At 40.9% G+C, this 11,849-nt stretch overlaps 3 protein-coding genes across 3 annotated transcripts; 2 read left to right on the plus strand and 1 right to left on the minus strand.

Annotated features, from left to right (window-relative positions):
- The first annotated feature begins 322 nt into the window (after nucleotides 1-322).
- LOC117273247 (uncharacterized) lies at nucleotides 323-885 on the plus strand. The gene is made up of 2 exons (XM_033652349.2): nucleotides 323-505; nucleotides 622-885. Exons 1-2 carry the CDS (start codon nucleotides 323-325, stop codon nucleotides 883-885), a joined length of 447 nt encoding a protein of 148 aa, XP_033508240.2.
- An 88-nt stretch (nucleotides 886-973) lies between these two features.
- LOC138897757 (uncharacterized) lies at nucleotides 974-2,191 on the plus strand. The gene is made up of 2 exons (XM_070183768.1): nucleotides 974-1,449; nucleotides 1,576-2,191. Exons 1-2 carry the CDS (start codon nucleotides 974-976, stop codon nucleotides 2,189-2,191), a joined length of 1,092 nt encoding a protein of 363 aa, XP_070039869.1.
- Nucleotides 2,192-5,918: 3,727 nt separating this feature from the next.
- Nucleotides 5,919-7,092, minus strand: LOC138897758 (uncharacterized). Its single transcript, XM_070183769.1, has 2 exons — nucleotides 6,640-7,092; nucleotides 5,919-5,999 (listed from the first exon to the last, which is right to left on the minus strand). Exons 1-2 carry the CDS (start codon nucleotides 7,090-7,092, stop codon nucleotides 5,919-5,921), a joined length of 534 nt encoding a protein of 177 aa, XP_070039870.1.
- Nucleotides 7,093-11,849: the final 4,757 nt, after the last annotated feature.

Consider the following 11,849-nt stretch of genomic DNA (forward strand, 5'->3'; position numbering starts at 1 on the left):
TATTACAAAGTGGCTTGTAATAGAGTGTTACAAGTTAGTGAGGGATTAAGAGTTAATCCCTAGGTTACATAGGTTGTAATCTGAAAGTTGCTCAGTAGTGAAGTTGAAATCCTACGAGGGTAGGTCGGGGTTTTTAATCCCGTTGAGCTGGGAATTTTTCACGTAAAATTCCTCCTGTCATTTACCTACTACAGTGTGCGTGTGTTCTGTGGGAACTAATAAAGAACCTGGTTCTCTATATAGTTTGGTGGACCCTTAAATTCTATCAATTGGTATCAGAGCGAGGTTCTTTCTATCAGGCTAACACCTAGAAAGGATCCTCATGGCTGCTCCACCAAACTTTGAAGAAAGTCAGTCCACCTACATGCCACCAAGGTTCAATGGCCAGTATTATGGATGGCAGAAGACAAGGATGCATGATTTTATCATGGCTAAAGATTCCGAGCTCTGGGACGTCATCTGTGATGGACCCTTCGTTCCCACAAAAACTAGTGGTGACCCTGCTGTAACTATTCCCAAAACAAGAAAAGAATTTAATGATGCCGACCGAAAATCCATAGAGAAGAATTTTCGTGCAAAGAAAATCCTTGTCTATGGTATTGAACTTGATAAATACAATAGGATATCGTCATGTCAGCCAGCCAGCCAGCCAAGGAAATATGGGAAGCTCTCCAGATAGCTCACGAAGGAACAACACAGGTCAAGCAATCCAAGATCGACATGCTCACAACTGAATACAAGCTTTTCAGGATGAAGGATGATGAATCCATCCAAGATATGCATACTCGCTTCGCCTCTATCATTAATGAGCTCCACTCTCTTGGTGAAATTATTCCAAGAAACAAGCTTGTTAGGAAAATCCATAGCGTGCTGCCCAGTTCTTAGGAAAGCAAAGTGAACGCCATTACAAAAGGCGAAGGACTTGCAGAAGCTGAACATCGATGAACTCGTTGGCAATCTGAGAACATATGAAATGAAGAAAAAGAAGGACAATGAAAGAAGAAAGCCCAAAAGAGAGAAGAACATGGTCCTCAAGATGGACAACAATGATTCAAGTGGTGAGGATAGTGATATGGCTTACTTGACAAGAAAATTTCAGAAGATGGTTCGCAGAAATGGAGGCATTCCAAAAAGGGAGAGTTCTAGCAAGCCAAACAACTATGACCTCTGTCATAAGTGTGGCAAGCTAGGACACTTCATCAAGGACTGTCCCCTCCTAAAGAAGGATCAATTCAAGCATAACAAAGACAAAGCAGCCAAGAGGAACCCGGTTCCTAATAAACGCTTCAAGAAAAAGAATACCGCTGACAATGTTGTGAAACAAGCTCTTGCTGCATGGGGAGATTCCTCCAGCGAATCTGAAGAAGAAAATGATCATGGTGATAGTTCAATGATGGTAGTAGAAAGTGAAGCAAATGAGTATGACTCAATCTTTGCCTTGATGGCTCAGTATGATGATGATGAAGATGACGACGATGATGAGGTAAATTTTCTGGATGTTCAGAGAAATCTAAAATCTTATTCTCCTAAAAAACTCATGTCTTTGGCAAATGTGTTAATTGATGCTTATCACAGTCTTATAAATGATAAAGATGCTTTAGCTGTGGAATTAGGAGAAGCAGAACAGATCAGAGATGACCTAGTAGTCGTTGTAGTTGATTTAAAGGAAACAATTGAGAACCTGAAGAAAGAAAAGGAGGCCTTAGATGAAAAAATTGTAAATACAGAAAATGAAGGAGATGATCTAATGGTCCTTGTGGTAGACCTAAAAGAGACCACTGAGTGTGTAAGAAAAGAAAAAGAAGTCTTAACTGAGAGGGTTGCTAACATTGAGCATGGGAGAGATGACCTATTAATGGTGCTAGTGGACTTGAAGGAAACAATTGGGGAACTTAAAATGGAGAGTAGGCCTGAAAATTCTCAAAAGGGAAAGAAAGTTGCAAGCGAGGTACACATTAAGGTTGAAAGTGAGTTAAATTTAGTGAAGTCCAGTCTGTGTGCTGAGCTTGAGAAAAACAAACAACTTCATGAAGAACTAGGAAGAGTGAAGAGTGACCTTGAAAAATCACTCAAGTGGACCTGGTCCTCTGATGCTATCACTGCCATGTACACCAACAATGGGGGAAACATGCAGGGGATTGGGTTCCAAAGGGAAAAAATTCCTTACAATCCTCATAACAAGTTGTTGTGACCAAACACACTCACGCAAGTATACGTGATCGTCAAGTAATATAGTAGTGAGTAGAGTATCGTTCCCACAAAGACTTATGATTAACTTTTGACTAACTCAAACTCAAATAACTTTTCGATTCAAGCGATTTCTCACAAAATATATAATTTTCTAATTTACCACCTAAAAACTATCAAGTAATGAAATACTAGAGATCAACCACAACACTTTAAATGATTTCGAATAACAATCAATAGGAGATAATATTCCAGGGTCACGGGTTATCTAACAATCATATTGCATTCTTAGCTTAAAATAACTAATTGATTTATCTGGATTGTTGATTGGCAGGATTGATATTACTCATAAGAATCTGTCGAGTTCTTACTCGCCTATTCAAGCTAACTTAATGCCTATATGTCTATGGAATTAAGATTAACAAGAATGCATTTACACTTCCTGTATTTCAACCGAGCAAGACAATTAGGTATATTTCTATCCTAATTGCGAATCCGTTCCCCGATGTCCGGGTTCAAGAACTTGCTCTATTTAATTCTATATGCAATCTAGAATTCCCACTTTCGAGTTCAACTCTAGATTCGTAGATAGTATTTCACTGTTAGCTACTCAGCAAAATAATTGAAAACAGAATTAAATAAGCAACCCAATATGATAAAATCAATTTCGTCAATTTACACTTCAAACATCAACATTCATGTATACCCATGACCCTAGAACAATAGGGTTCCTAGCCACTCATATTCAGTCAATCTTCAAAAACTCACAAGAGTGCATAAGAATCAATAAAAGAAAGAGAGAATATGAACTCAAGATGAATTCTGTGGTTTTAGAACTTTGTTGTGCCTTTTTCCTCTCCTCCAATATGTTAGACAACCTAAAGGAGGCGTTTTTGGCTTATATATTGCGTACAAAAGTCGTGGGCCAAAGCTCTCCTATTCCTAGTCCAAATCGGCTTCAGGGATTGATGCTAAGGTGGACGCGACGCATCCACCTCGTCCTCCATTTCAGTTTTGCCTGCGAAGGTGGATGCGACGCATCCACCTTGTCCTCTATTTCTCAGCTTTGCATGCGAGGGTGGATGCGACACATCCACCCCTAGTTCCTCCATCTCAGCTATGCTATGGCGGATGCTATGGGCTGACTTCACTGCTAAGGGTGCGCGAACTGATCTTTTTCTAGATGGATGCGACGCATCCAATCTCTCTTCCTCTACCTAGAGCACCTTTTCTTCATATTTTTGCACTCCAAACACCCTAATTCACCACACACAACTCAATTAGTCATAAAACCAATAATTAAACCATGTTGGGCATTTTAAAGATCAAATAACATCAAGAAGCGGTTAAAACATGGGTAAAGTAACATCAACACATATCGAAATATGCCAAACATCACTACCCCACACTTAAACCTTTGTTCGTCCTCGAACAAACCATCCTATAGTAGACGAAACAAAATTAAGCTCTTATCATTCAAAGCACACTGCACCTATGACCATGGTTATTTGCAACAATTAGGCTCTAGACTATGCATCACACACACTTCCCTTTACTTATGCCCTTCTTTAAACATATTCGAACAAAGACAACATGCTTACAACAATCCTAACCTCAAAAACCGACTCAATGTCACAATGCACTCATGGCTTGAACACCCAACATCATAGTGAAGTTTAATAACGTTACCTATCCCTCGTGAAATCATGTGCCCTCACAACAAGAACAAGAGAGCGAGTTCAATCCACACATTCGAATCTCATGATCAAATATATTTTAATGACTCACATATATCAAAGAAAATCGCTCACTCTCACAAAAAAGTCACACACATGCAATTGGTACCATAGGCTTGCCCTTAATGTAAATCTCTACTAATGTAAGCTCGCTTGATCTAAAATCAATTAGGACTTTTTCATGGTTGTAATGTGGGCTAAGGGACGGGTAGGATATATTTAAGGAATAGTGACTCACCCTTCTAAGCACTTTAATACATCACAAAATTACTTTAAGTGTATTTTCTTCAACACCACTTCAATTTCACAAATAATATCACCCCCAAAACAGTCCCTTTTTCTTTAAGCACTACTTTAGTTCATACCCACTAGCAAGAACAAGACAACAATTTATTCATTTCTATTTTTCCTTCTTTTTTTTTTCTTTTTCAATTTTCGCTAGTGGTGTAGTATTTTACAAAACAAGTGCACCTTTCTTCCTTTCATTGGTTCCACTCAAAAGTCACCCCATACTTAGTCCCTTCTTACTTCTTTTAGCGCTCATCTAATAATTAAAGTGCTTTAAGAGATAAAAGGATCAAAACAATGTCAATTAAGAATAAAAAGGGTATAGGCTTGTAATGTGGGTACCAAATAAAAGTCAATAGGCTCAAAATGGTTAACTAGGGATAAATTTTATTTATGATAAGCAATAAGCTCAAAAAGATCAAAGAAAGCCTAAAATCATTTTTCAAACCGAGCATCACCTAAAATTTCGCTTCAACTCACATACCGGGCAAGTTCTAGACACAAGTACAATACATGGACAACATAAAAACCTCACCACACATGGCACATGACTCACTACGGACGATCACATTCCGACTCTCAAGTAATGCAAGTATTCACGGAGCCACGAGACATTGAGCATTAAGCGCAAAGTGAACACAAGTCAAGAAAACGAGAAATAGGTGCCACAAAACATGCTATCCAATTTATAAAGGCTTCATGATCAATTTTAAAACATAGAAAAGGCACTACACATGCCAAAACCTGAACATGCTACTATCAAACAAGTCAAGAACCCCTATGAATCTCATATTTCTTCCTCTATTTATTTTCTAAACTCTAATCTATTCTCAAAGGGAAATTTTTTTTTTTTTTTTACTACCCGGTTCAAAATGCATCCCATGGAAAGAACCGATGCACAAAGAAAAATCACAGGGGATTATTACTACCTACACAAAAATTTTACTAATCACTCAAGGCTACTACTCTAAAAAAAAAATTTATTATTATTTTTTTTTTAAACCACCCAATACTAAACTAATTTCAAGAATCAACTCTGAAAGTTACTCCATATAGATGAATTTACTACTATTACATGCCATTAATCCTTAAAGCCCCCAACAATCAAATTGGAACAGTTTAGTACATTCATCCATACAAAAAAATATGAATAACCTCCACCCCACACTTAGAACTGTGCGTTGTCCCCAATGCACACAAATAAGGTAAAGTAGGGTGAGAAGAAACTCCCTCAAGTCAAGGTGGAAGGCTCATCCGCAGTCTGTGGAAGAGCATCGGCATCCATGGCATTCATCAAGACCCCCTCCGGCCTTGCAACATCATCCTCACGCATAGGGAGAGCTGTCATTGTCCTATCATCACCAACTGGAGCTGATTCTACAGCAGGTGGTACATCGACCTCAGTAGGCCTGGTGTGTGGAGCCTCAGGGACTATAGGAGGAACAGGAGTGGATGGTCCGGCAGTGGACGATGCAATCAGCTGTGAGATATCTATATCTGCACGTTGAACCAGAGCTTCCCTCATCATCGTTGCCTGCTCATTCTAGACTCATCTTAGATCCGCACGAGTTTGACTCAACTCATCCCTGGTGGCACTCAACTTGACACGAGTCGCTATCAACTCAGCCCGGTTCTCTTGCATATCTGCTTGCATCTGCTCAAATAACTATTGAATGGTGAGCTTAGAAGACCTTCCCTTGTTCGGCTCTAGAACATGAGTGACATCGTATGGTCCTGGAGCTTTAGCCTCAATGTTGTCATTCTACTTGTCCCATAGTACTCCCATCTCTGTCAAGAAAGCCGATAGGGTATTTGCAAAGAACAGCCTCCACTTGTAATTCATCCTGGTGCGCTGCATTTGATCATGCATGATGGCTCCTAAGTTGAGTGGTATCCCCTCCAATAAAGCATACAATACTAGTGCGCGGTGACGAGGGACATCAGTTTTGTGTTGGCATGGCATCAGGCGGTTGCATATGAAATTTAGAGCCACACGTGCTAACGCACTCATGAATTCCTTGGCTATAGAATGGTACTCCATACTCCCATGCTTCCAATCTGCATCCTTCCTGGTAGGGCATAGGACAGACTTAATGTGTGCATAATCTGGTGTTTTGCATATGGAGTCAAACCTATCTGTTAGTATGTGTGGCACCCCTAAGAAATTATTCAGAGCTTCAGCTGACACATTAATATCTACCCCTCTTACTCTCACAATGTTGCCCCTGGCGTGATGCCAATTGGCGTAAAGCTCTCTAACAATAGTGAGGTTGGCTTTGCCGTGACCCTTCAAGATGGGTCCCCATTGTTGCACCTCGCGAATTGATTTCAGAAACTCTAGGTACTTTTTCTTAAGTGTTCCGATGTTGATCGGCTTTTCTGGAATGTACTTCTTTGAACCCAGTATCTTATTATAGGCTCGGAATGCCTTCTTATTAACAAAGTTCTTCTCCCAAGCAACTCGGTCTATGGGTTCACCCTCATCTTCATCACTCATATCGACATGTAGAAGGTCATTATCCGAATCGGATTCGGATTCAGATTCTGCAGTAATCTTCTCCTTTCCCTTATCAGTCGGATCACTCTTTTTGGAGGCTTTTCTCTGGTATGTCACAGGCTCTCTTATCTCTATCCCTTTGCTTGGTGGATTTAATGATGTTTTTGTTATACCCTTCTTCACTGTCCTCCTGACTAATGGTTCCTCTTCTTCTTGCTCTGAATCAGTACTTAACTGCCTAGGCTGCAGTTCCTTTTCCTTCTCCATCCGCTTCCTTTTTTTCTGTGGATTTGGGGCACCTGCTGCCTTTCCGGTAGGCTTTTTGGGCGGTTGCTTGTTATTATCTTTGTCTTGTTGCTTGGACGGTTTACTCGTTGCTGCCATTTTACGAACCTAATTACCTGCAATGCGAAGAAATCAACAATTAGTGTATAAAACAGTGAAGTTCAGCTCTAAAACAGTTGCAACAGCTTACACTTCCAATTATTCGCAGAGTCATGCCATTCAATACTTCATGAAACTATAGCTCATGGCTATATAGATATCATTATGCCCAACATGAGTTTTATCCGAGCGACGCTCACTAATCATGTTCAATTGCACATAGCACCTCACTCGACCCCACACTTATTCTCACGACATATCATTACGCATAGCGCTCACACAATGTAAATCGAGTAACACTTTATAATTCAAGATGTCTAGCATGTGCCGGATGTTCAATTCATTTAGAAAATATATCATAGGCTCAAAACATTGCTGTACATAATCAACACAAACAACCTCACACTTATACACAAGCATATACCAATGTTGCTCGGTTACTCAGACTTCACCGGCGCCCAAATTTACCTCACGGTCAATTCATCGAACATGTGATATGCAACAGTTGTGCCTAGTTCATTCTATCATTTGGGTAATGTGACTACCCTCCCAAAATTAACGAGATGAAGGGAATTATAGTTTATCATCTCGCAACCATTACAACTAACAAGAACGACAGCCCTAAACCTCAGGCTTTTTCAGTTCCTCTCTTAATCACATGTGTGATATTTGAAATTGGCAAAACCTAACTTGTTGCTACCATTGAGAGAGGGAAGAGAGGAGAATTAGGAGAGAAGAAAAAGAAAGAACGAAGAAGATGATGCGTACCTGTCGCGTTTGGATGCGTCGCAATTGGGATTAAAGAAAGAACGAGGAAGACAGGCTTTTTATGTTAGGGTGTCGTGTTTGCTCTTATGTTTGAATTTTGTTTTTGGCCTAAGATGTGTTAAAATATAGCACTTACCTGTGCGTGCGATCTTGGACGCGACACATCCCCTCTGCTTTCTCCAAAACTTGGTTGGACGCGACACAGATGCGATAGACAGACTTCACTGCCTTGAGCAATTGGTCCGTCAATTTTTATTTTTTATTTTTTCATGCTGAGGGGGATGCGACGCATCCGCCTCACTTTCCCATATCTGGATCCCCTTTTTTGGACGGAACGCGTCCTAAGTGACTTCTCTGAATTATTTTTTTGGACGCTGTTGTGGATGCGATGGGCATACTTCACTGCCTTGAGAAATTAGTCCATCAATGTTTTCATGCTGAGGAAGATGCGACGCATCCCCTCTGCTTTCATTTTTTTTTTATATACATACAAGATCTAATTCCTACAAAATAATGAACTAACTAACTTGTGTGGCCTCCCAAGAAGCGCCTGATTTAACGTCGCGGCACGACGCAACACGTTCTTCAAGCCTCCCCTAAATCCATCGAGGTCTTGTGACGTGCAATGTCACCACCCCAATAGTGTTTTACTCTCTGGCCATTTACCAAGAATGTCGCATTGGAACCTGTATCACGCAATTCTACCGCACCATGAGGTTTCACACTAACCACTTCAAACGGACCCGACCATCGAGATTTAAGCTTTCCTGGAAAAAGCTTTAGCCTTGAATTAAACAAGAGAACTTCTTGACCTGGCTCAAACTCACGATGTTGGATGTGCTTATCATGCCACCTTTTGGTCTTTTCTTTATACAATTTGGCATTTTCATACGCATGCAATCGAAACTCATCAAGCTCGTTGAGTTGTAGCAATCTCTTCTCACCGGCCAAGTCCATCTCCATATTTAGCTTTTTAATCGCCCAATATGCTTTGTGTTCAAGCTCGACGGGCAAATGGCATGCCTTCCCATAAACCAACCTGTACGGAGAAGTACCTATGGGGGTCTTGTATGCAGTGCGATACGCCCATAATGCGTCATCTAGCTTCCCGGCCCAGTCCTTTCTATTCCCACTTACTGTTTTTTCCAAAATCTGCTTTACCTCTCTGTTGGAAACTTCTACTTGACCACTCGTTTGGGGATGATAGGTAGTGGAAACCTTGTGCTTAACTCCATATTTTGCAAGAATATTGTTCAGCAATTTGTTACAAAAGTGAGTTCCCCCGTCGCTTATCAACACTCTTGGAGTCCCAAAACGTGTGAAGATGTGCTTCTTTACAAAGCTTACCACTACCTTTGCGTTATTAGTAGGAAGAGCAATGGCCTCCACCCACTTAGAAACATAGTCGACCGCCACCAAGATGTACCTGTGCCCATTAGAATATGGGAATGGTCCCATGAAATCAATCCCCCAAACATCAAAAAGCTCTACTGCCAGAATATTTTGCAAGGGCATCTCGTGTTTCCTCGTGATAGTTCCTGTTCTTTGGCATCTATCACAATTTTTAACAAAGGCATGTGCATCCTTAAACAATTTTGGCCAATAGAAACCTGATTGTAGCACTTTTTGGGCGGTTCTATCCCCGCCGTGATGACCTCCATATGGCGAAGCATGGCAGTCATGCAGTATAGCGTTCATCTCTTCCTCAGGAACACACCTTCTCACCAACTGATATGTGCACTGCCTATATAAGAATGGTTCATCCCACATGTAGAGCCTTACATCATGTAAGAATCTTCTTCTATTGTCAGGTGTCAATTCTAGTGGTGTCACCCCACTTGCAATAAAATTCACATAATCTGCATACCATGGGGCTTCACCTGAGGTGACTGCTAATAATTGCTCATCAGGAAATGTTTCTTTGATTGACCCTCCTTCAGCTACATGGTTCCGACTTTCTAATCTGGACAAATGATCAGCCACTTGATTTTCTGTCCCTTTTCGATCTCGGATCTCTAAGTCAAATTCTTGCAAGAGGAGGACCCAACGAATCAGCCTCGGCTTGGCGTCTTTCTTTTCAAACAAGTATCTGATAGCTGAATGATCTGTGTAGACGATGACTTTGGTTCCCACAAGATAGGATCTGAACTTGTCAAACGCCCACACCACTGCAAGCAACTCCTTTTCAGTAACTGTATAATTCATCTGAGCTGGGTTCATAGTTTTGCTCGCATAATAAATGGAGTGAAAGATTTTATCCCTCCTTTGCCCCAAAACCGCTCCGATTGCTATGTCACTTGCATCGCACATCAACTCAAATGGTTGTGCCCAATCTGGGCCAATGATAATTGGTGCAGTCACCAATCTTTCCTTCAGCTCCTCAAATGCTTTCAGACGTGCATTATCAAACTTGAAGGTGACATCTTTCTCTAGAAGCCTGCACAAAGGAGAAGAAATTTTTGAAAAATCTTTAATAAAACAACGATAAAAACCTGCATGACCCAAGAAACTGCGAATGCCTTTGACGGATGTCGGTAGGGGCAATTTCTCAATCGTCTCCACCTTTGCTTTATCCACCTGTAGACCATCTTTTGACTCCTTGTGCCCCAAAACTATACCTTCACGCACCATGAAATGGCACTTTTTCCAGTTTAGCACCAAGTTCGTCTCTTCACACCTAGCAAGCACTTTATCAAGGTTCATCAAGCAATTATCAAAAGAACATCCAAACACAGAAAAATCCTCCATGAATACTTCTACAAATCTTTCAACCATGTCAGTAAAAATAGCCATCATACACCTTTCAAAAGTCGCAGGTGCATTACAAAGACCGAAGGGCATTCTCTTGAACGCATACGTGCCATAAGGACATGTAAATGTAGTTTTCTCTTGGTCCTCTGGGGCTATAGCAATCTGATTATACCCCGAATAATCGTCCAGGAAACAGTAGTATTCCTGGCCAGCTAACCTATCAAGCATTTGGTCAATAAAGGGAAGGGGAAAGTGATCTTTCCAGGTGGCATTGTTCAATTTTTTATAATCTATGCAAATTCTCCATCCAGTGACCGTTCTTGTAGGAATTAAGTCATTATTTTCATTAACTACTATAGTCATCCCCCCTTTCTTCGGCACACATTGAACGGGGCTTACCCATTTACTATCAGAGATTAGAAATACAATATCTGCATAAAGCCACTTAATCACTTCTTTTCTTACCACTTCTTTTATGATTGGATTTAGTCGGCGTTGATGCTCTACACTTGGCTTGTGTCCGTCCTCCATGAGGATTTTGTGCATGCAGAAAGCTGGACTAATGCCTTTAATGCCAGACATTGTCCACCCAATTGCTCGCTTGTGCTCACGTAGCACCCTTAATAGCTTTTCTTCCTGCAATTTAGACAAGTGAGAAGAAACAATAACAGGTAAAGTGTCAGAACTACCTAAATAAGCATATTGAAGGTGAGGGGGTAGGGGTTTAAGCTCCAATTTTGGAGCTTCTTCAATTGACGGCTTTGGAGGGGGGCCACTTGGCCTATTCAGGGGCTCAAACGGGTGTATTCCTTGCATGTAAGCACATGATGCATCTAGGATATGCATCATTTTTTCAACCTCATCATCAATCATCAAGCTATCAAATAACATGATTGCTTTTTCTAGAGAGTCCTCTAGATATACACTCGTGTCGAGAAGTTGCGCATCCACCTCCACAACAGATATCATAGAGAGCTCCTCATAGTGGCGGGGAAGTTTTATTGCTTTGTAGACATTGAAGACTGCTTCCTCGTTGTCCACCCTCATAATCATTTTCCCTTCCCTCACTTTAATTGTTGCATCACCAGTAGCCAAGAGAGGTCGTCCCAATATGATTGGAACTTGTTCATCAGCCTCGAAATCTAGAATAATGAAGTCAGCTGGGAAGATAAATTTCCCAATTTGCAGCAGCACATCTTCAATCACTCATTCGGGGTAGGCTATGGACCTATCAGCTA

The sequence above is a fragment of the Nicotiana tomentosiformis genome, chromosome 8 (assembly GCF_000390325.3).
Source record: "Nicotiana tomentosiformis chromosome 8, ASM39032v3, whole genome shotgun sequence".
In the NCBI taxonomy this organism is placed as follows: Eukaryota; Viridiplantae; Streptophyta; class Magnoliopsida; order Solanales; family Solanaceae; genus Nicotiana; species Nicotiana tomentosiformis.

What these genes read in the sequence shown, in the direction of transcription:
- LOC117273247 (XM_033652349.2), top strand. Translation starts at nt 323, where the DNA reads ATGGCTGCTCCACCAAACTTTGAAGAAAGTCAGTCCACCTACATGCCA. An exon ending in AAACTAGTGGTGACCCTGCT is followed by an intron (nt 506 to 621) that starts GTAACTATTCCC and finishes TAAATACAATAG; the next exon opens with GATATCGTCATGTCAGCCAG.
- LOC138897757 (XM_070183768.1), top strand. Translation starts at nt 974, where the DNA reads ATGAAGAAAAAGAAGGACAATGAAAGAAGAAAGCCCAAAAGAGAGAAG. An exon ending in ATCTTTGCCTTGATGGCTCA is followed by an intron (nt 1,450 to 1,575) that starts GTATGATGATGA and finishes TGCTTATCACAG; the next exon opens with TCTTATAAATGATAAAGATG.
- LOC138897758 (XM_070183769.1), bottom strand. Translation starts at nt 7,092, where the DNA reads ATGGCAGCAACGAGTAAACCGTCCAAGCAACAAGACAAAGATAATAAC. An exon ending in AGAACTTTGTTAATAAGAAG is followed by an intron (nt 6,000 to 6,639) that starts GCATTCCGAGCC and finishes CTTTCTTGACAG; the next exon opens with AGATGGGAGTACTATGGGAC.